The sequence below is a fragment of the Oryx dammah genome, unplaced genomic scaffold (assembly GCF_014754425.2).
Source record: "Oryx dammah isolate SB20612 unplaced genomic scaffold, SCBI_Odam_1.1 HiC_scaffold_6, whole genome shotgun sequence".
NCBI lineage: Eukaryota > Metazoa > Chordata > Mammalia > Artiodactyla > Bovidae > Oryx > Oryx dammah.
This window is the reverse complement of record NW_024070190.1, coordinates 36,779,040-36,804,601: the sequence shown is the minus strand read 5'-3', so window position 1 is coordinate 36,804,601 and position 25,562 is coordinate 36,779,040. Positions and strand designations below refer to the sequence as shown.

At 36.8% G+C, this 25,562-nt stretch overlaps 1 protein-coding gene across 2 annotated transcripts in view; it reads right to left on the bottom strand.

Moving 5' to 3' along the window:
- CTNNA3 (catenin alpha 3) overlaps nt 1-25,562 on the bottom strand; it is a 1,846,273-nt gene that overhangs the window by 626,162 nt on the left and 1,194,549 nt on the right. For both annotated transcript variants that reach the window (XM_040242231.1, XM_040242230.1), the window contains exon 11: nt 14,627-14,783. In XM_040242231.1, the coding sequence (XP_040098165.1) occupies nt 14,627-14,783 (157 nt within the window). The remainder of the gene's footprint in view (nt 1-14,626; nt 14,784-25,562) is intronic.

The following is a 25,562-nucleotide window of genomic DNA, read 5'->3' as shown; positions in this document are numbered from 1 at the left end:
AAGAAATAGAGAATTAGAATTTTACCCACTGTAAAGCAGAAGAAGATATGTATAATAAAAGTCCAATAGGAATTAGATTATCCTTGTAAGAAATATATATATCTAAAACTATGCCTATAGCTCTTTGTTCTGAGAGTCAGTTCCCAAATTTATGAGATGCAACAGTATTTTAAATTATTTCCTATAATAAAGTGTCACTATCTGAGTTTTTTAAAAAGAAGTAGATATGTGACATTTTATTACCAGTGAGTGCAACCTATGTTTAGTTGCCCAACAAATTACTTTTGGTCCTGTTTGCTAAATAAGTAATATTTCTGACAATAACAATAAAATATTATCAATTTTAATTTATTTTATTTAAGAAACAGAAGACAATATTAAGGAATCTCCATAAAATATCCTTATTATATATTTAGAGTGGAAAAATACTGAACTTGCAATGGAATCATAATAAATTTGTGCTTCTTTATACTTCTTACATATGTCACTAGCAGATAAAATGAATTTATACTTACTACTTAAAATTATGACAATTCAGTAGCACTCGGTCATGTCACATTTAAAATGTGACAAAGTACAAGATTTTCATTGGGTTCACAGATATTTTTCCAAAGGCACATTAAAGTTTTCACGTCTACTATCGTGACAATATTTAGGCTAGTGTCATAAATGTTTGAAACATATTTAAACTCCACATTTTGTATCACTTATTAGTGCCTAATTAAGCAGAAAAAGTTTAAGTTCAGTGAATTTAAAAACCAAAATTAAAGTAAATCAGATTTTATATTAGGATATAAAGATCCTGTCATATAAACCTTTAGCACCGCAGGAAACAAGCTTCATCTTTTACACCAGAGAAAGGTACAGTGTGATCATTCTGTGTAATTATATATCGAGGAGAAGCCTTGATTTGGATACATGACTACACCAAAATAAAAGAAAAAAATCACTTTGCATAGCTGTTCTTAATTTTTGCAGTTGCCTGAAATAGTTATGCTACATATACGTTCTGGCTTTGCCTTAATGCCTGTGTTGGGAGGCTCTGAGATATGAACAGACTAAAATCTGCCCTAGATCACTTGGAGGTTATATCTATAGAAATCAAATGAGAGTTTATTAAGTAAAAAGTATTTAAGGAAACCATTACTTAAGTATCTATTGTATATCAAGCACTATTTATGGCACTGAAATGAACAAAAACCTGACAATCTTCATACACCCATGATGTGTGTTTGCTTCTCTTTCTTTGACTGAAATTTTCACTCATCTGATATTTTGAGTGGTGTTCTTTTGGGATGTTTCTTTTGTTTAGCTTCAAATTCTTCAGAATCTCATTAACTTCTGAAGAGTGAGAAAAGAGTCTCATACTCACCCAAACCATATCTAGTCTAGCTCAAAGGGATAATTATTTTGCTATATCATGATCATACAAAATGGTCCACATGGCCAACCAAAGATTAATAGAAGAAGGGACTTAAGCTTTTGCTAATTATTTGACTCAAAAATTGAATGAGTAAAAGTGCTTAAGATTTAGGTACATCTTTCTCCCCAATTCAAGGAAGTTCCAGATGCTTGTGTCATTTTTATTTCTTTTATCAGCATCAGTTTTCAGATCACGGTTCTTTTACCTCCTTAGATAGGTTTATTCCTTAGTATTTTATTCTTTTTGATGTGATGGTAAATGGAATTGTTTCCTTAATTTTGCTTTCTGATCTTTCATTATTAGCATATAAGAATACAAGAGATTTCAAAGCTTTTGCACAGTAACGGAAACCACCAACAAAATGAAAAGACAATCCACAAAATGGGAAAAAGCATTTGAAAATGAAGCAACTAAAAATGGACTAATATCCAAAATATTTAAATAGTTCATGTGGCTCAATATCAAAAAACAAAGAACCCAATCAAAATATGGGCAGATTTAAACAGACATTTCTCAAAAAAAAAAAAAATACACACAGATGGGAAAAAAAGCACATGAAAAGATGTTTAACATCACTATCTTAGAGAAATACAAATCAAATGTCTATTGAGGTATCACCTCACACCTATCAGAATGGCCATCCTCAAAAATAAATCTACAAACAATGATGGAAAGAGTATGGAGAAGTTGTGGAGAAAAGAGAACACTTCTACCTTGTTAGTGGAAATGTAAATTGAAACAGCCACTACTTAGAACAGTATAAAGGTTACTGAAAAAAATAAAATGCCTACTATATGATCCATCAATCCCACTCCTGATGTATATCCAGAAAAAAAAAAAAAAAACAACCATAATTTGAAAATACACACACACTGCAATGTTCATTGAAGTACTATTGACTATTTATAGCCAAGACATGGAAGGAACCTAAACGTCCACCAACAGAGGACAGTTAGAAGATGTGGTTCAGTTCAGTTCAGTTCAGTCACTCAGTTGTGTCCGACTCTGTGACCCCATGAATCGCAGCACGCCAGGCCTCCCTGTCTATCACCAACTCCCAGAGTTCACTCAGACTCACGTCCATCAAGTCGGTGATGCCATCCAGCCATCTCATCCTCTGTCGTCCCCTTTCCTTCCTGCCCCCAATCCCTCCCAGCATCAGAGTCTTTTCCAATGAGTCAACTCTTCGCATGGTGAGTGAAGTCGCTCAGTCGTGTCTGACTCTTTGCGACCCCATGGACTGTAGCCTACCAGGCTCCTCTGTCCATAGGATTTTCTAGGCAATAGTACTGGAGTGGATTGCCATTTCCTTCTCCAGGGGATCTTCCCAAACCAGGGATTGAACCCTGGTCTCCTGCATTGTAGACAGATACTTTACCGTCTGAGCCACCAGGGAAGTACTTTCGCATGGTACATATATATAATTGAATATTATTCAGCTATAAAAAGAAGGAAATAATGCTATTAGCAGCAATATGGATGGACCTAGAAAGTGTCATACTGAGTGAAGTAAACTCATAAACAACTGAAATTTATTTCTCACTCTTCTGGAGGCTGGGAATCCAAAATGAAGGCAACGCCCTCCTTAATTTACACGCAGTGCCTTTTGCTAGAGCCTGGTGAGCTACCGTCTATGGCATCACAGAGTTGGACACAACTGAAGCGACTTAGCAGCAGCAGCACAGTGGGGGAAGAGGCTGGAAATCTTGTGGTGTCTGCTTTATGAAAATATTAGTCTAATTCATGAAGACTTCACCCTCATGACCTAAGAATCTTCCAAAGGCCCTTTCTTCTATTATTTTCACACTGGATATTATTATAATATCCCAGGTGGCACAACGGTAAAGAATCTGCCTGCCAATTTAGGAAATACAGGAGATGCAGGTTCAATCCCTGGGTCAGGAAGAGTCTCTGGAGTAGAAAATAGCACCCTGCTGCAGTATGCTTGCCTGGAAAATTCCATGGGCAGAGGAGCCTGGAGAGCTACAGTCCATGGGGTCACAAAGAGTTGGACACGATTGAGCAAATGAGCACATATGCATTAGTATTTCAGCATATGAATTTTGCAGAGACACAAACCTTCAGACAATAGCAAAATGATATAATTATTAACATTTTAGAGGAGAGCATTTAGTGAGTCAGAGGTTCATTTATTTCCTGAAGATCATAGATCCAGTAGGATCTGGCAGACTTGTCACTTCTAAGCATAGTTAACCCTCTTTAAACAGACTCTTTTCTTTCTATGCTTTCCATAAACTCAAGAGATAAAATTCATTGTTTTGATGTATAATCTATAAGAGTTCTTTTAGTGGTGACATTTTAGTGATGGTTATATGTGCTTTGTGAAAAGCTAGTTCTTGGCTACTTTTGTTCTGTATACATAAATTGTTCATAGAACAAGCTCAGGAGCCGCTCTGTAAGTAGAATTTTTTCTTGTTTTCTTAATAAAAATCCCCTAGGATGCTATCAAAGTCCTTAAGTCTATGCCAACACAAATTTGCAAACTCAGATACATGGCTTCATATTTTCAGACCTCGTATCTGCACCCACATGGGTAGCAGGAGGCATGCTTCTTTATGAGTCCAGAGGAAGACTTTTGCAGAGCATATAGGGAAGGATCAGCCTGTATTTCCTGACTAAAACCCCTTCAATTCTAGCTGAAAATTGGTCTTTAAGAATGCTCAAGAGCACCTCTTAGACTCATTAGCAGGTGGGGTGGGGAGGTGGTTGGGGACAGGGAGTAGGCATCACATCACAAAGGTAAACTTCCCATGTAATCACTTATCTGACCATAAAGTGTCCACAAGATTCACCATATGAAGGATTTTAAATCATTCATATTACATTGATCAAATGCATATGCTTAGAGTTGAAATACTCTGTTTTTGTTAAAAGTTCCTGTCAGTATAGCTGGCTATGGCAAATACTATGGCTATCAAGAACTGTTCATGCACTCACTAAGACAGTTTTAAAGAAATATGTACTTAAAGATTTATTTTATCTTCCATATCCTTTGTAAGTACATAGTTAACACATCTGCACAATTTAGAAATTTTTAAAAAAAATCTCAATACAAATTTAAAATGCAAGTGATTGATGCTATTTATCAATAGGATTATTGATGTTTATGACAGATCTGCCTTAGAGTTCTGATAAAAATTCTTAAATCTGACTGATTTTGATAAAGTCAAAATAGAACTCCTAATTACAGATTTTCTAAATACTGAATTTATAACATTCGAACAACAATCCTGCTGTATACTTACTGTTCATTCAAATGAGGCCATTGAGTGAACTTGCATGTTAGTACATGTAATGATGTGTGTTTAATTCCAGTTGGCATGCCCAAACTACTCTTCAGTCATGTAAGTATAGGCAGGACTTCAAAACATAATTATCAATAGGGACTACTTTGGGGGAGCTCATTCAATCATTTTTGAATGTAACCTTTCCCCCTGTCATTCCTTATGTAAAACTGTGTGTATAATTTGTCTACAGTCTCGGCAATGACAGCCATACATAATTACATGAAAATATAATCACAGAGGACTGAGAGTAAAAAAACCTTACAACCACAACAAGACTGTCTCCTGATTTTGGCCAATGGCATGCAATATCCTGGCTGCAAGTCATTCTAGGACTATTCTGATGAGGTGGAGCTCCTTTTCCTACTACATTCACACCTGGGGTTTTCAACCTGAGTTAAGTCAACAAATTGGCTTTCACCTCACCTTCCTATTGTCATGTCTCAGATGTGTGTGTCAGTCTTATATTTTAATTTCTTGGAGGAGTGCTGGAGAGAGTGAAGGAATGCCTGCTTTATATTAAGTTTACTATATTTTCACCTCTGAGAGCAAAGAAAGCATTGTTTTTCTCTAATCTATCTACTTCTATAAGGATGTTTCTCAGCATCTGGTATTAGTTATCTGAAATATTGATGCCACTATCATTTAAAATTTTAGACAATTTACATTTTCTTTAAAATGTTCAGGGCTTTCTATGATGTCACCTGTTGAATTTCTGAGTTCAGTATTAATCCAGATTGACCCTTTGTTCCTGTAATATCGGCCACCATGCTGTCCCTCAAATGCACAATGCACTCTCACATGTTTTTCTCTCTTTCTGAATTGTTATTTCACTTTCTTCTGGGTTCAATTCAAAAGTTCAGTTTAATCACTATCTCCTTAACAATCCTTCCCTCAATATCCTGACATCTCCTTATCAATCTTTCCCTCAATAACCACCATCATTAATTGCACAGCATTTGAGTTCCCTAAAAGCAAATATTGTCCTGTTTCCTTCTTTGCATCCTCTTCCATTTCCCAGCAAACCGCTTTGCATGTAGTTGATATCCCATACACTTTTATCAAAATTCATTTTTGTAGAATATAATTTCAAATATTGGGCTTCCCTGGTGAATTGGGAGTAAAGAATCCACCTCTCAATGTAGATGTGGGTTCAATCCGTGAGTTAAGAAGATCCCCAGAAGAAGGAAATGGCTACCCTCTTCAGTATTCTTGCCTGGGAAACCCCATGGACAGACGAGCCTGGTAGGCTATAGTCCATAGGATCACAGAGTCGGATATGACTTAGCAACTAAACAACAATTTCAAATCTCAATGTTAAAAGAATATATTTTACATTATGATGTCTTTAATCAATTAAAATTTCAAGTAGGTGTTGAAGGGATACATAAAAGAATGTGTGATGATAAATAATTGGTTATAATTATTTAACTAATCATTGTATAGATATGGGCTATGGGTCATTTTATCCCAACACCTATTCCATAAACATTATATGAGATTAAATAATGCCTAGTTTGTGGGCAATTAATTAACATTTGAATCTTTCTACTGAGTCTGGTGTGCTACAGTCCATGGGGTCAGAAAGGGTCAGACACAGATTAGCGACTAAACAACAACAATTTAGAATTAACTTAAGAAGGAAAAGAAAATTTACTTTCATTTTCCTTCGTCAGATGATTCAGATAAAACTTTACAGATGCCATGGCATCTAGTCCCATCACTTCATAGCAAACAGATGGGAAAACAGTGGAAACCATGACAGACTTAATTTTTTTGGGCTCTAAAATCACTGCAGATGATGTCTGCAGCCATGAAATTAAAAGACACTTGCTCCTTGGAAGAAAAGCTATGAAAAACCTAGACAGCATATTAAAAAGCAGAGACATCACTTTGCCAACAAAGGACCATCTAGTCAAAGCTATGGTTTTTCCAGTAGTCTTGTATGGATGTGAGTTGGACCATAAAGAAAGCTGAACACCAAAGAATTGATGCTTTTTATCTGTGGTGTTGGAGAAGACTCTTTAGAGTCCCTTGGACTGGAAGGAAATCAAACCAGTCCCTCCTAAAGGAAATCAGTCCTGACAATTCATTGGAAGGACAGATGCTGAAGCTGAAACTCCAATACTTTGGCCACCTCATGCAAAGAACTGACACAGCAGAAAAACTCCTAATGCTGGGAAAGATTGAAGATGCGACAAGAAGGGGTAGACAAAGGATGAGATGGTTAGACGGCATCACTGACTCAATGGACATGAGTTTGAGCAAACTCCTGGAGTTCGTAATGGATAGGGAAGCCTGGCGTGCTGCCGTCCATGGGATCACAAAGAGTCGGACACGATTGAGCAATTGAACTGAACTGAAAGGTCATGTTTACTATAGTTTCATGAACGCAGAGGGCTTTGCTATAGCATTTTTGATGGCAGTATCAGGGTTACATTTGTGTCACTAAGTCAAAGTCACAGAACACTGTGATGATTAATGCTTGTATTTTTCATAATTTGAATTTTTAAGAAAATATTCAAGGCTGAACACATTTAATGAAAGCATAACACACAAATCTTCCCAAATTAATCTTGAAGAATTATTAGTAAGAAGGTGAATACTTTTTTTTTTCATTCAATAAATACCTACTGAAAACCTTCAAGCAAAATTTTGGAAGCAGAAGGATCAATTAGAAAGATTATATGACAATTCAAGTAAGAGATAGAGGCTTGAACCAGAGTGATAGCAATGGACACGGGCATTAAAGAGAAATGTAGGATATGGAATAAAGAAAATTTTCAAGTATCCTCCAGTACTATAATTCACAGAGAATCGATAAGATGTTACCTTTAAAATGAAAAAACCTGTTACAGTAAAGGAACAGCAGTGTTAATTCTAATCAATAAGTGATCAATCTCCTCTTTAGAAAATTCCAGATCCTTGTCAGTGGCTGCCTCCATTGTTCATGTAGTCTCCTCTCTCCAATAATCTCCATCATTATGACTGTCTTGCAAGTTATCTTTTCCACTTTTACTCATTATTAAGTCTCCAGTACCTTTTGGAGGGTTTAGCACTTAAAACTATGCAGTAAATATTTAATGAATAAATGAAAGAATAAGTGAAACAAAAGCCATATCTTCACAAACCCTCATACTTAATCAGTTCTTAGTAATTACTGAATAGCTCTTATGGTTCAAGTCATTCCCTTTTCTATCAAAGTTTCCTTCTTCTAAATTCAATTCCTTGGGATTACAGCTCACTATGAGTCAATTAATACAATAGTTTAAAAGGCTGATTTATGTGTTAATATGTTTCCTCTTAGAAACTCACATCTTAAACAGATATCTTAAATATTTTTATACTCCCACATGGATAACTGGTTATATCAGGTCCAAAGGTAGATTGGAAATACAGAGTTTATCAAATCTTATCATGTCTTTCTAAATATAGGATAGAACTTGATGTGGTCAAAGAATCTTCAGACCAGCTATTTCTGACAGGTGTTTTGTTACAGTGTTTTCAGAGAATGACAAAATGTGCAGTTAATGGTGTGGGGATAATCCCTGTAGCGAGTGATAAGACAAAAGTTTTGGGACCTATGCATTCTGAAGATATTTTCCTAATTACTTGTAAGATGGCACTGATAGTATTACATAAATTAACATTAAACTGAACAGAGCCTCTTTCAGACAACTGAATGTTAGAGAACTTAGTTTGAAAGTGGATTTGGGTCACTGTTTCATTTTATTCTTGCACATAAAATTTTTATATATAATAAATTTGTGAGGTAACTATATTCCTTATGATTTTCAAGAAAAGACTGCACTTATTTTTGGAATTTTCTGTGTATAGCAAGAAACAAAAATGGTTTTTTAAAATTGGTATTTTCACTTCTGTATATGAGAAACTGGTGATTATATAAACACACAATTTAAAAATCATTAATGATATTACTATATTTGGAAATGCAATAGAAAAACCAAAGATGTTTGGTATTTTATTTTAAAAATGCCATTATTCCAAGAGCTACTGATCCATATTGGAAGATCTGCTCCTGCTGATGCTAAGTTGCGTCAGTCGTGTCCGACTCTGTGCGACCCCATAGACGGCAGCCCAACAGGCTCCTCTGTCCCAAGGATTCTCCAGGCAAGAATACTGGAGTGGGTTGCTATTTCCTTCTCCAATGCATGAAAGTGAAAAGTGAAAGGGAAGTCGCTCAGTCATGTCTGACTCTGTGCGACCCCATGGACTGTAGCCTGCCAGGCTCCTCCGTCCACGGGATTCTCCAGGCAAGAGTAGTGGAGTGGGGTGCCATTGCCTTCTCTGATTGGAAGATCTAGTCATGCTAAAACATTAAATATGGGCAAACATCTTATGAACATGATTTATTCCTTTGTTAATGAAAATAAAATAATAAAGTCCAAGAATTTTTTCTCACTGATTTTAGGCTTCGTTTTTATATATATATATATATATATATATATATATATATATAAAAAATACATATATATAATATATTTATATATACATATAAATATGGAGAGCTGATGTCCTGAGAATCCATAACTTTTAACAATTGACTCAGCAGAAAGTAAGAATGTTTTCAAGACCCTCTTTTTTTAATGTGTTATTTTTATTGAAGGATAATTGCTTTACAGAATTTTGTTGTTTTAAGACCCCTATTCTTTATTCTTATTAAAACATCAAAATAATTTACCATTGTTATCAGCTACTGGAAGAAAATCCAAAAAAGATGAAATGCTTACTTTGAAAATTTGAAAATATAATATTCTCAAGGTAATTCATAGTTATGAAATCCTAAGAACTAACCACTCAGTCACTCTACCTGGCAAACAGAGAAGCTGTGAATACAAACAGCATATTCGAAAAGATAATTGTAAAGTAGTACCAGAGAGGTCATTCAAAATCTGTCCCACACAAAAGCTGCCAGACTGTGACTATGATTAGCCATCCTAAGAAAGGTAACTCATCCACAGGTTGGCCTATGATCTTGAATTTAGGACTTCTGAACTGGTACTAAAAATATGCATAGAGTAAACTAAATTCTTTCTCATTTATTTGACTGGGAAAATTCTGAGAAGCCATTAGTGTTAGGAAGTTAGGCATGAGCAACTAGGGGTGGTTCAGTCAAAAAAGATTTAAGCTGATCTCAAACCCTACCCTGGACGTACTCCAATACAGCCCAAGAGAGCTCATAGACATGCTATAAAATAACCACAGAGACTTTTCCAATTCCAGAGCATGTTACCTATGTGCACAGTGGATGCCAAACTAACCACAAGGACTTCTCCAACTCTGGCACATGTGCCCCTGATGCATAGCTGTGTCCTCAAGTGACCTTAGGCAGCCAGGAGTCTATTAAAGGTTCATAAATACTCTATACATACATACATCTGATTATAACAGACTGAATTATGGAAAGACATGCACAATAGAGCCAGTTGTTATGTAACTTGCAACTGTCAATCAAAACTCTCAGTCCATGCCCACACAGATGAATATGTAAAAGCCCTATCTTAAAGATTCTGTACCTCATCATTCTAGCACCCATGCCTCTCTTGGCTTGGCTCACGTCTCCCTTGAGGTTCATTTTCTTCTTTCTTCAAGAATAAATGCTTTTGCCATGAGTAAGACCTCAGATTCATCATTGTGCTCTAAGGATAGAGCCCAATGAGGAAGGGGCCTCTTTGACTCTCCCTATTTGCAAATATTATCTGTGGGAACTGGATATAACGAGAAACAGCACTAGAGCTCAGGCTAATCTATCACAAGGTAAATTTAGGAAGACACAGAAACTTAAGAAAGCAGTGGGTGCCACTAAGTCATCCACTAAGTTTGGGGCAAACACATTGTTTTTTCTCTAGTTAACAGCCACTTCCCATTTGTTCCTGCTGATAAAATCTCTAGTTTTGTTTGTATAGTAAGTGACTAGTCAGAAAAGTTGAATTATGACTGGTCTAAGCCCAGTGAACTGCTAGGATAAGTTTATGTCAGCTCACAAGAGCTATTTTTAGGCATCTCTTCCCAATTCAGAGTTCAGTGGCAGCTGGAATCCTGCCAATGTGGGAGTATTTATGTCACAGAAATCAAGCAAGTGCTATGAATTAGACCTATTACTTTCTCTGGCTACAGATGGTTGTTAACCATTTATCAGCACTCAGAGCCCATCATGTAAATCCCATTTCCTTTTGCCATCTATTGGTCCAGGAGTAGGTACAGGACCAAATTCTGACCTATCACAAGAGATCTGATGGAAACCAGCTGGAAAAGATTTCCTCCTTGATATGTTAAAGCCAACAAGCCAACTCACCTTCCTACTTTGAGTTATACTATGTAACTCTTTGAGATGTAACATGAGGGACGGTGAACAGAAACCCAGATGCCTATATCAGTCATACTCCTGGACCAACAAATGGCAAAAGGAAATGGGATTTTCATGATGGGCTCTGAGTGTTGATAAATGGTTAACAAATGACTGGTCTATGTTTTATTGACTATGCCAAAGACTTTGTGTGAATCACAGCAAGCTGTGGGAAATTTTTAAAGAGATGGGAATACCAGACCACATGATCTGCCTCCTGAGAAATCTGTGTGCATGTCAAGGAGCAAAAGTTAGAACTAGACATGGAAAAACAGGTGGATCCAAATTGGGAAAGGAATATGTCAAGGCTATATATTGTTACCCTGCTTATTTAACTTATATGCAGAGTACATGCAGAGAAGGCAATGGCAACCCACTCCAGTATTCTTGCCAGGATAATCCCATGGAAGTAGGAGCCTGGTGGGCTGCAGTCCATGGAGTCATGAAGAGTCAGAAATGACAGAAGTGACTTAGCATCAGCAGCAGCAGAGTACATCATTAGAAATGCTGGACTGGATGAAGCACAAGCTGGAATCAAAATTGCTGAGAGAAATATCAATAACCTCAAATATGCAGATGACACCTCCCTCATGGCAAAGAAGAACTAAAGAGCCTCTTGATGAAGTGAAAGAGGAGAGTGAAAAAGTTGGCTTAAAGCTCAACATTCAGAAAACTAAGATCATGGCATTTGGTCCCATCACTTCATGGCAAATAGATGGGGAAACAATGGAAACAGTGACAAACTATTTTCTGGGGCTCCAAAATCATTGCAGATGGGGACTGCAGCCATGAAATTAAAAGATGCCTGCTCCTTGGAAGAAAAGTTATGACTAACCTCAGTACAGTTCAGTTCAGTTGCTCAGTCGTGTCCGACCTAGACAGCATATTAAAAAGCAGAGACATTACTTTGCCAACAAAGGTGCATCCAATGAAGGCTATGGTTTTTCTAGTAGTCATATATGGATATTGCAGAGGTTAAAGCATCTGCCTACAATGTGGGAGACCTGGGTTCGATCCCTGGGTTAGGAAGATCCCCTGGAGAAGGAACTGGCAACCCACTCCAGTATTCTTGCCTGGAAGAATCCCATGGATGGAGGAGCTTGGTGGGCTACAGTCCACGGGTTGCAAAGAGTCGGACGCGACTGAGCGACTTCACTTCACTTCACATGCATGGATATGAGAATTGGACTGCAAAGGAACCTTAGCGCTGAACAATTGATGCTTTTGAACTCTTGTGTTGGAGAAGACTCTTGAGAGTCCCTTGGGCTGCAAGGAGATCCAACCAGTCCATCCTAAAGGAGATCAGTCCTGAGTGTTCATTGGAAGGTCTGATGTTGAAGCTGAAACTCCAATACTTTGGACACCTAATGTGAAGAAGTGGCTCATTTGAAAAGACCCTGATGCTGGGAAATATTGAAGGCAGGAGGAGAGGGGACAACAGAGGATGAGATGGTTGGATGGCATCACCAACTCAATGGACATGAGTTTGAGTAAGCCCAGGGATTGGTGATGGACAGGGAGGCCTGGCGTGTGGTAGTCCTTGCGGTTGCAAAGGGTGAAACACAACTGAGCAACTGAACTGAAGCAAACTGAATAACTCAATCACAACCAATCAAAGGGCAGGAAAGTAAGAACTGTCTACCCCAGGAACAGAAAATAATGGAGTACACTCTTTACAGAGAATTTTAAAAACAATAATGAAACACATTAAGTATTAATTCACTGTTTATCACTACCCTGTACTGGCAATTCTAAAAAAATGTCAGTGATAAGATACTCCTTTCCACACACAGGGACTAGTCCTATCCAGGTCCTCTGGTGTGTTAGGGGTAGTAAGTCTACTATCTTAAATATCTAATGACATGAAATAACTAATGATTTTTGTTATTTAACAACTCTCATATGAGTTTCCTCTTACATGCAGGCAAAACATTCTTAAGTGCTAAACTTTTTCACAGAAAGGAGCAGATTCAGAGGTTGCCAGATCAGGTGAATCCAGCACTAAAAAGGAAGCCATGAGCCCCTGCTCTGAGGACCCACACAGCTTCTCAGATCCCAGGCTCCCCACTTTTCTCATCACGTGACTATGGTTCCTGTTCTGGTATGTTCAGGAGATTCTCCCTACTGTGTCATCAACTGATATAGTAAACTGCCTTTCTATTAACTACCATGAGCAGGTTTCTTCACCTTGTAACCAAAAGAACCAACTGAAAAACAGAACCTAGCATTTAACAACTAAATTACAAAAGACTGACCAAATATAAGATACTGACTGAATTCACATTGCAAAGTCTGTACTCAAAAGATAGAAAATAGACAAAAATATGCTTAAGTATTGCTTATAGCAGTTAAAATTTATCTAAATGAAAATAAAAGAACAGATATGACATTTTTTTGAAAAAATATAATAATGTGGGAAAATTCAGCCAACTATTACCTATAAAAAGGCGTAATGACACAATAATTTGAAAACATTTATTTCCATCCAGCATAAAGACTTTGCTGGATGGAAATAAACTGGATATCATTAGTTGCTATTTCTGAATAGCGGTATCAAGGCATATTAATATTATTGCTGTTCATTTTCTATTATTTTCAAACTTTTAGCTCTAAAGATATAAAACAATGTCAGAGTAGTTAACTAGCACATATTTTCTTTTCATTACTTTGTTAAGAAAATACACTAGGTTACTATTATTCAGGATGAGAATATATACATATATAATGAAATCAATAAGGTAGATAAAATACAATCAGGAAACATTTAAAAATATAAAATGATGTTTGAAATTCATGAGAAACTTCATTTTATAAAAAAGTATCATCACATTCCAAGAAAATCTCTCAAAAATATTAAAATATTTTAATGAGAGGTATTTTTAAGAAAATAAAAAATATTAAAAAGCATTTAGTTCTTTGCTGTTACAACAGTATAATCAAAACCTGAGTTATGTTTCCAAGAATATGTCTTTATGAAAGAAGCTTCACAATCTTGTATTCTATTATGTGATGAAAGAATCATCTAGGTTTGACATGAAATCTCAAGCCTGTTATTGATGTAGTTACATGTTTAGACTTATTTTATTCTTTAGAACACCACTACTCAAATATATATGGTAGTTGAAGTATGTGTTATATTTCAATAAAGAGTTTTCCTAGTTTTATTTTTCTGAGTGAAGAAAAACTTTTTCAAAAAATGTGGAGGAAAATCAAGAGATATAACTATATTAGAGGATGGGAAATGATGATTTATTTGAAAAGCCAGGAAATGCTTAAAATTTCCAGCCATTATTTTCAATTATGCATTGCCCATGAATAGCGATTTCTTTCAGAGGCAGTGTAAATTGTTGAGATGTATGGATTACAAGACATGAGACTCATTATCCTAGATCATACATAGTAGCACTTTGCTTCTAGAAAGGCTATCATTAAAACCGTCTCATAATATTTCATAAAATTAACTATATTTAGTATCATCCTATTGCAGAAAATGACAAGAGCAAACACGAAATTAAAAGATAAAAAACATACCAGATACAGCCAGGAAGTCATCAATGCTTGTAATGTCATCTACAGCTTCAGTGAGGACATGGATATGATTCTCCCACGTGCGCTTGTACATTTCCATGGTTTTTTTGACCACTTGACTTTTGGGTCTTGCAGCCAAAGCCAGCGCAGCATTAATAATCTATAAAAATACAGAACGTTTACTTGATGATTTATTTCAGAATACTTACCATTGTGCATACGACAATTATTTTTTTAATTAGATCTGTTTATGCCCTCATGTGTAACTCCTTTGCTTTTAGTAATAGTTTAATTTTATTTTTGGTAATTAATTTTAGAACTGTTTGTCAAGCATCAATGTACTAAGAACTACAAGAGATAACAAAGATAATTGATATCTGCCTATAAAGAGATTGCATGTGACTTAATGAGAAAGACGTCATATAACTCCAGCTCAGTAGAGTATTCAATATATACCATAATTACAGAAATGATTAACAATCTTTAGAGTAGAGAGATCATCTTCAGCAGCAATTCTAAGAAAAGGTTTCAGGAAAGAATAATGTTTAACTGGTCATTTGTATTTACTTTTCACAAGTAGGTAGTGAATCCTCATTGTATGCAAATCACAGGAAGAAAAGCTTTGACTTCCTTGAGGACTTGAAGAATTTTACCGGTAGATATTCATTGTTGATCAATTCTTTCTTTTGTCCACTCATCATCATTCAATATTTCAAATATATTATGAGGCTTTTTGTTTGTGTTTGTTTGTTTGAAGGTAGCAAGCGCTATTCTTGGTTTTAGGGATATGGCAGTGACCAAGCCTCCCCTGGTGGCTCGGACAGTAAAGAATCTGCCTGCAATGCAGAAGACTGAGGTTTGATCCCTGGGCTGGGAAGATCCCCAGGAGAAGAAAATGGTAACCCACTCCAGTATTCTTGCCTGGATAATTCCATGGACAGAGGAGTCTGGAGGGCTACAGTCCATGGGGTTGCAAAGAGTCAGATATGACTGAGCTGCTTTCACTTTCATTTTCTTTCAATGAACAAGACATAAGAAAAAAAAAATCACTGTCTTCATGGAGCTTATATTCCAGTTAGGAGAGATAGTCAATTAGTGTTTGCTCACTTGCTCAGTTATGTCTTAACTCTTTGTGACCCACCAGGCTCCTCTGTCCATGGGATTTTCCAGGCAAGGATACCAGAGTGGGTTGCCATTTCCTTCTCCAGGGGATCTTCCTGACCCAAGGATAGAACCCACGGCTCATGCACTGGCAGGCAAATTCTTTACCACTGAGCCACCTGTGAAGCCCAGGAAATTAGTAAGTGAATTGTAATAAAAGTATGTGGTCTCTTCTATGGTTATAAGAATTAAGAAGAAACCATAGTGCAGAGAAGGGGGATAAGACATGGAATTTTAGCAAGGCTTCACAGTGAAGAGGGCAACACGGGTGGGAAAGAATCTGAAGAGAGAAGTGGCAATATTCAAAAGGTGAGCAAACAGGAGAAATGCTATGAGCTTGGTAAGCAGTCTCACCTAGAGCCTGGGTATGCATAACGAGCCCTTAACTGTCCTGCTCCAGACTGGAGCCTTATTTGGAAGGTACTGGAGAGTCCTTTTGACTTTTGAGTGATTTGCTCAGAACTACACTTTAAAAAGATTAATTTGGCAAAGGAGGCTATTGTAATAGGATACAAGAGTAAGAAAGAGCTTGGACTGCAATGGCGGAGGTGTTGAAAAAGTTTTGACAGGACTTTTAATAATTTAAATTAGGATAGATCAATTATTGTAAAAAATATCATGCAGACATAAATGACTCTATAGAAAATAATGCTTTAGAGCATGGAAATATTCCCACAATGTGTAACAACAGCAGATTACAGAACATCATGCTTCACAAAATGCCACTTCTAGCAAATATGCTAGAACTAAAAGTTAGATAAATCCATACAAATAACAATGGTTCTTTCAGAGTGATGGAATTTTCAGTGCTTTAATTTGATTTTGTGTGTGTAACTGAATTGTTCAGACTTTCTATGGGGAATATGCTTTAGTTGTATACTCAGAATGAATGAAGTTATTCTTTAAAGAAAGGTGATTACTAAGGTTCTTCCATGATTAATGAAGAGAATGATTATAGTACTGATAGAAAATGAGAGATCAGAGATTAAAAAGTCATTCAGGGTTGTAAAAGCAGATTGTGCAACTGTTTTGGAAGACATTGTTGATGAAGGGTATTAGATATCAACCTTTCTAATACAGAGGTTGACTTTGAAGGGACTCGGTTTTCTCTACAAATTACATAGTGGTCAATCAGAGAGAGATATGAAATTGAATTTCATAAAAAACTTGTCATTCATTTACTCATTTATTAGTTCATGCATTGTAACAAATCAGTGCTATGCAGCAACAACGTATCCAGTTCTACACTGAATACTAAGGACATCACAATGAAAAATATTTCATCATAGTTTCTAAAACAGCCCATGATCTAAAAGTGGAAGAAGACCAAAGCCAGCCAAATGCAACATAGGATTCTCAGACTTTAGCCTGTATCTGAATTCCCTTGGATGGCTTATTAAAACAGATTCCTGAGCCACACAGTAGAGTTTCTGATTCAGTTGATGTGCTTTGGAGCCTGAGAATTTGCCTGTCTGACAAATTTCCAGGTGATAGTGATGCTATTGGTCTGGGGCTCCCAGTTAGGAAACCACTCCAATACGTAAGTGTTACAAGGTAGTGGCTATTGTAAAGGTGAGCAGAAGATGCCTTAAAACATGTGGGAGAGGTACTAAGCTCCATAAGGAAAGATGTTTCCAAGGACTGAAATCTGAAAAATAAGTGGAAGTTAGTATAAGGTGATATTCATTTAGGAAGAGGCAATAACAAGTACAATTAAGACCTAGAAGCAAGGTAGACCCTAACCTCATCTTCTTGGGAAGAGGAGCTAGTAACAGAGTTGCAGAAAAATCAAAAAAATAATAGAAGAAGGGAAAGAATACAGATTTGGAAAGCACCAATATGTACAAGGAAAGGATAAAATGGAAGTGATAAAGATGAGAGAAGAAATCATCAAGGAGAAATCATCGAGGAGGTAGAAAAGTAAGGTATTCAAGAGTCGAGATGAGGAATAAAATCTTTTGAAAAGGTCAAATGCCATAGGAAAGTAAAGAATAATGAGGATTAAAAATGACATTTGCATTTGGAAAATAGGAGTCATCGGTGTAGCAGAATATTGGATACAAGATTCAGATTTCACCAAAATATAATGGCAACAATAAAAAGAATCTTTTTTCTACTCAGTAACTTAAAGGCTGCACCTCACTGGTGTGATTTTCAACAAATTACTGGCAGTACCTGAGGAGAGAAATTAATTGCTTGAAATTGTTATGCTGATATTCTCTTATTTCTTTTTTATGAAAGAGGAACACATTGAATTTTAAGGAAACATAACCTACCTTTAGTAATAACAACTGCTGTATTCCCGGACTTTAGTTTTAGAGCTTTATTAACCTACTAACTTATAATGTGGGACAGGAAAGCCTGGCGTGCTGCAGTCTACGGGGTCACAAAGAACCAGACATGACTAAGTGACTGAACAAAAACAAAAACTTTCAGTGTACACTGCAGAGGCTCTGGTCTCTGGTGTTTCATTGTCCCTGCAGTTGAACAACGGTACACATGTGACTGTATTACCATTATGCCTCCACAGTCTGTGCATACTTTTTAAGTACACGTGTAGATCCCTTAGTGCTGATGTGGTATCAGAAATATATGGCACGCTGTATTTTGTATGAACATTTTCAGTTCTGCAGCTGATTCAGTTTAACTGATTCAACACTGCACACTATGAGAAATATATATCCTACTTGACTCCTGATATTTAACTTAAAACTAAAAGCAGAAAAAAACTTAAATGATGTGCAAACCTTCTTTAAGGCAGAAGAAATCTTCATCCCAGTGTCATCTTCCTAATATTTTAGCTACATATCTTGAGAAGTGGGGGAGAATAGTCTCAAATCCTCCTTATGCAGAGCTAAAGATGACTTAAATTTAAAATGAATGATGTCACTTCCTGAGGCATCTTTCTTTAGATTACGATTAAGATGTGTACATACCAGAATCACCCTGGACCCTATTCATCACCTAATCAGTCAATTATCCTTTGCAACAGCATCTTTAACTTTAGGACCTTTTTATATCTTGTTGTTGTTGTTCAGTTGCTCAGTTCTTTCCGACTCTTTGGCACCCCATGGACTGCAGCACACCAGTCTTCCCTGTCCTTCACTATCTCCCAGAGTTTGCTCAAACTCATGTCCATTGTGTCAGTGATGCCATCTAACCATCTCATCCTCTGTCGTCCCCTTCCCCTGCCTTCAATCTTCCCAGCATCAGGGTCTTTCTAATGAATCAGTTCTTCGCATCAGGTGACCAAAGTACTGGAGCTTCTGCTTCAGCATAAATCATTCCAATGGATATTCAGAACTGATTTCCTTTAGGATTGACTGGTTTGATCTCCTTGCAGTCCAAGAGACTCTCGGGAGTCTTCTCCGACACCACAGTTCAAAAGCATTAATTCTTCGGAGCTCAGCCTTCTTTATGGTTCAACTCTCACATCCATACATGACTACTGGAAAAACCATAGCTTTAGACTATTCAGACCTTTGTTGGCAAAGCAATGTGTTTGCTTTTTAATATGTTGTCTAGGTTTTTCATAGCTTTTCTTCCAAAGAGCAAGCATCTTTTTATTTCATGGCTGCAGTCACCATCTGCAGTGATTTTGAAACTCAAGGAAGTAAATTCTGTCACAGTTTTCATTGTTTCCCCATCTATTTGTCAAGCAGTGATGGGGCCAGATGCCATGATCTTAGTTTAACAGGACTATTTTTCAAAAATGATCTTATATATTAACAGGACTATTTTAATACCCTTCCAAATAGTTTCCTAACCCAGACCCTGTTTGCTCCAGGCCATTCTCCTTACTACAAACACATTTATTTTTCAAATGCACAAGAGATCCTGTACCATCCTGCCTGCTGTAATGACCGCCCTCATTTTAGCCTACATTCCAGCTTTCTTCAGCTTTATCTCCTGATCACACCATGTATCTCCATACTTCTACAATTTTTTTTTTTTCTTACAACTGAATCTGCCTCAAGACCATTGCTCCATCACTTACCATTCTTTGGTCCTTCTGAGGAAACAACTCTTACCTTTTACAAACCTGTTGAAATACCATTGCATACTGTGACATCTGTCCCATTCCCTATACCCAGGAACATGAACTGTCTTCTGTTTTTAAAAGTACTTTGTCCATATAACCAAATAGTAATTTTCATATTGCATGAGTGTTTATACACCTCTGCTCCATATGAGCCTCTTCATAGGAAGGACTGTGTTTTATTTATCCTTGCTTCTCGGTACATTAAGCATGTTAATTATAGTTCCCTCTATATTTATTAACTCTCCCAAAAAGATAATAGTTGACTCGAGTTTTACTCTTAGAGAACCGCCATAGGGAGCCAAGTTCACCATTTTTTTTTTTTTTCCATTTTCAAAAGTACTTAGATCATAGGCTGGTATTCAATTCAAGGACAACCATTAGTAGTCACGGGCATGATGTAAAAGGTTAAGGCATTCAAATCGCTAGTGAATAGTTGAACAAAGAGTTACACAGAGGCCATGCAGTAAAATCAGAACCAGAGGGGGACTAGTGGGGTTAAGGCCCTGAGGAAGTAGAACAAACCAAAGTTGAAAGGAAGAAGACACTAGGAGGAGATCAAAGTTATGATGTAAAGAAAAGAAAGAGCATAGAGTAAAATAAGCCAGTCAATTGAAAGAAAAACGAATGAAACTGTGTACCCATCAAACAAAATCTTCTTATTCTCTCTTCTCTTCAGCCTGTCTATCAATCCAACTATTCTAGATACCTCATAAAAGTGGAATTGTATAATATTTGACCTTTTGTGTGTGGCTTTTACATGTAGAATGATGCTTTCAAGGTCCATCTGTTGTAGCATGTGTCAAAACTTTTCTTTCTTTTTAAAGCTGAATAATATTCTACTATACCTATATTTTGCTTATCCATTTCTCTACTGATGGACATTTAGGCTGTCTCCACCTCTCAGCTACTGTGAGGAATGCATATGCATTGGTGTACAAGTATTTCATCAAGTCCTGGCTTTCAAATATTTCATCTTTACACCACAAATTGAATTTCTGGGTCATGTGGTAATTCTAAGTTAAACTTTTTTGAGGAAATGTCATACTGTTTTCCACAGTGGCTATACCATCTTACTTTCCAACTGGCAATATAGTAAGCTTCCAATTTCTCAACTTTAATGTCCTAAACAGAGTTTCTATGCAGTTCATTGGAATTAATATTTTGAATACAATGAGGAAGATGCTACCAGTATTCTCATTTTACTAGTGAGACAATAAAGGCATGAAGAGACTGAATAATTTGTGCAAAGTTATAGAGGGAACTCTAGATTGTAAGACAAGAGGTTTAAATTAGAGTTTTACTTTGCTTCAAACTGATTTTATATACCCAGAAGAGTCATATTGGCTCTCCCAGGACTCATTCTCCCAGAAGAATAGGTAAGTTTGCTCTGAGTTTGGGGTGGGGGCAGTACCTGAGTTAGCTGATCCCTCTCAGGTTCCTTTGAACATACAGATTTAATACTATCAACTGATGTATATACTTCTCTTAAAAGATTCCTGAAAATAGTTACTTTCCAAGTGAACATAAATCCATGTAATTTAATTTCCCTCAGAAATATTTTAGTATTGGCATTGATACAAATAATCTTAAACATTTTAGTTAATATAACAAAAGCACTTTGTGGATTAAAAAGATGAGTTATGTGGAAGTACCTATAGATATGATTACCTCAATGTCATGGCATGTAGAGAAAATTAAAATAACTAGATATATGATACCTCAAATACATCTAAGCTAGCATGTGACAAGAATTTATATGATATGTACTTAAACTGGGAACACTGTCATAATTTTGGAATAGTAGCAACCATGGTAATGTCATCACATTCAATGCTCCAATTTTGTGCATTCTTTTCTTGGTTTCTTAAATAATATTCTATTACCAAATGTTTCTCACTTTCTATGTTGGTGTTTCCACTTTTCTTAGTTTTGATAATCTTTGCTTTTTGTCTTCTTTCATTTATTGGAAACTATCATTGCATTTTAAAAGTAAGCTACATGATATTTGTCATCAAGAATCTCCATAGTCACATCTTTATGTTAAATTATATTGAGGCTGGGGAAAGGTAGTGGTGAGGAGGTGTAACCTGTCATAGACTCTCACAAGTTTATAAACAACTAGACTGCATTCAACTTTGGCCTAATAGTGTTGCAGTCTCATTACTCCATGAAGGGAGGATCCCTATATGAGAGCATTACTCACATGAATCTTCTCATGAGGCTTTAACTTGCATTTGTGTGTGTGCATGCTACGTCACTTCAGTTGTATGCGACTTTTTGTGAGCTATGGATTGTAGCCCATCAGATTCCTCTGTCCATGGGATTCTGTGGGCAAAAATAACTAGAGTAGTTGCCATGCTCTCCTCCAGGGAATCTTCCTGACCCAGGAATTGAGTCAAGGTCTCGTATCTCCTGCACTGGCAGGTAGGTTCTTTACCACTAGCACTACCTGGGAAGCATTTGGATTCACATAAAAAAAACCTACTCTCTGTATGCTGTGCTTATTGCTCAGTCATGTCTGACTCTGCAACCCCATGGATGGTGGCCCACCAGGCTCCTCTGTCCATGGGGATTCTCCAGGCAAGAATATTGGAGTGGGTTACCATGCCCTCCTCCAGGGGATCTTCCCAACCCAAAGATCAAACCCAGGTCTCTTGCATTGCAGATGGATTCTTTACTGTCTGAGCCACCAGGGAAGCCCAACCTACTCTCGTGATGAAAAGTATTTTTAGAAAGGAAAAGGGTGGGAATTTCCTGGTGGTTCAGCGGTTAGGACTTAGGCACTTTCAGTGCTGAGGGTCTGGATTCAATCCTTGGTCTGGGAACTAAGATCTCACAAGCCCCACAGTCAGAAAATAAAGTAAAGTCAAATAAATAGGGGAGGGATGCAAAGTTGATTTTTGGGAGAAAGTCTATGAATTTCTTTTACACATATTCTAGTATAAGCTTTTCTCTTTCTTAATCCATACTGTTAGAGCAAAGGAGAAAATTCAACCTAGGATTGTTTAAGTTATGGAAAATGTAATACTCCCTAGAAGGTCTGTAAAAGACAACTACTTTACAGGAAAAATCAAAATACTATTTTCCTGTCCTCTATACTAATTATTAAGACAGGTTGGTGGTGTTTAGTGGCTAAGCCGTGTCCAACTCTTCTGCAACTACATAGACTGTAGCTCGCCAGCTCCTCTGGCCATGGGATTTCCCAGTTAAGAATACTGGAGTGGGTTTCCAAGCCCTCCTCCAGGGGATCTTCTGAACCCAGGGAAAGAACTTAGGTCTCCCTCTTGCAGGAGGAAACTTTACCATCTGAGCCACACAAATACACAAAGAATTTACAGTTTTGATAAGCTCAATGATCGTTTTGATATGCTAATCATAAAACTGTCCCTTAAACAAAAATGAATTTAAGGAAAATTGAATCTAAAGAAACATTATACTTTTTAGATTTAACTATAATATAGTTAAATATAGCCAACATACGCTGGACCATCGAAAAAGCAAGATAGTTCCAGAAAAACATCTATTTCTGCTTTATTGACTATGCCAAAGCCTTTGACTGTGTGGATCACAATAAACTGTGGAAAATTCTGAAAGAGATGGGAATACCAGACCACCTGACCTGCCTCTTGAGAAACCTATATGCAGGTCAGGAAGCAACAGTTAGAACTGGACATGGAACAACAGACTGGTTCCAAATAGGAAAAGGAGTATGTCAAGGCTGCATATTGTCACCCTGCTTATTTAACTTAAATGCAGAGTACATCATGAGAAATGCTGGGCTGGAGGAACCAAAAGCTGGAATCAAGAGTGCTGGGAGAAATATCAATAACCTCAGATATGCAGATGACACCACCCTTATAGGAGAAAGTTAAGAAGAACTAAAGAGCCTCTTGATGAAAGTGAAAGAGAAGAGTGAAAAAGTTGGCTTAAAGCTCAACATTCAGAAAACTAAGATCATGGCATCTGGTCCCATCACTTCATGGGAAATAGATGGGGAAACAGTGGAAACAATGGCGTACTTTATTTTTCTAGGCTCCAAAATCACTGCAGGTGGTGATTGCAGCCATGAAATTAAAAGATGCTTACTCCTTGGAAGGAAAGTTATGACCAATCTAGACAGCATATTAAAAAGCAGAGACATTACTTTGCCAACAAAGTTCCATCTAGTCAAGGCTATGGTTTTTCCAGTAGTCATGTATCCAGTCATCATGTAGAGAGAATTGGACTATAAAGAAAGCTGAGCACTGAAGAATTGATGCTCTTGAACTGTTGTGCTGGAGAAGACTCTTGAGAATCCCTTGGATTGCAAGGAGATTCAACCAGTCCATCCTAAAGGAGATCAGTCCTGGGTGTTCATTGGAAGGTCTGATGTTGAAGCTGAAACTCCAATACTTTGGACACCTGACACAAAGAATTGACTCATTTGAAAAGACTCTGATTCTGGGAAAGATTGAGGGCAGCAGGAGAAGGGGACGACAGAAGATAAAATGGCTAGATGGCATCACCGACTCAATGGACATGAGTTTGGGTAGGCTCCAGGAGTTGATGTTGGACAGGGAGGCCTGGAGTACTGCAGCTCATGGGGTCTCAAAGAGTCAGACACGACTGATTGACTGAACTGAACTGAACTGATAATGCAGAACTAAAATCAGAGAAAATTTGCTTAAAAAAAGACAATTCTGAAATCAGTACAGTGTATTACGAATTAAGGTAATGAAAATACCTTAATTTCTAACGATGAAACAAACAAAAATAACCAAGATTTTTTGGATTCATTTTAATATGCCACTCAGGTATTTAATTAAACTTGAATTTGTAGTAGAAAAAAGATATCTATTATTTTCCAAATCATTTCGGATCAGGTAGAGGAATTAAAAACAAATTTGATAGCTTTGCCAAATTGATAAACTCTCTTTTAAAGATTAAAAAAAAATGTAGATGTTTGTATCAGAAACATCTACAAAGTTCCTTTTAAGGCACCAGCATTCCACATAAGTGTAAAAGAAAAAGAGGGCTTCCCAGATGGCTCAGTGGTAAATAAATTACCTGCCAAGCAGGAAATGAGGGTTCGATCCCTGGGTCAAGAAGATCCCCTGGAGAAGGAAATGTCAACCCAATACAATAAAATCCCATGGAAAGAGGAGCCTGGCATGCTAGAGTTCATGGAGTAACAGTCAGACATGACTTAGCAACTCAACAACAACAAAATAAAGGCAAAACATAGGCTATTTATTAAATTTTAAATGTACTTTATGATAAGAGTTTGGAAAATTTTTAAATTTAAAAAAGTATATATTTGCAATGTCTGAATGCTGTGGATTAGACATTCTCCAATGTATTTGGAATTTCTGAAGATTTAACTAGGTCTTATTTAAAAGCGTGAACTAAAAAGAGTTCAAAAACATTAGGAGACTTAACATTTTTAACTGTCAAGAGTGTTTTCTATTTATCTAAAGCAGAAAAACAGACAACACAAACTCAGAAAATGGACACAACTTGGTGACTGAACAACAAGAGAGAAAAGTCACACATAAATATTTGATGAAGGTTAACAGGTATATACAACCCAGATCATATAAAGCAATATTTTCCCTGCACTTCCAAGATGTTTGTGTGTTTTTGATATGTGTGCTTGCTCTATTTTTCTCATTACTTTTATTCTCACTCTTGCTCTATTTTTCTCATTACTTTTATTCTCACTCTTTCTCCCTACAATGGGTTCCGAGAAGAGACATT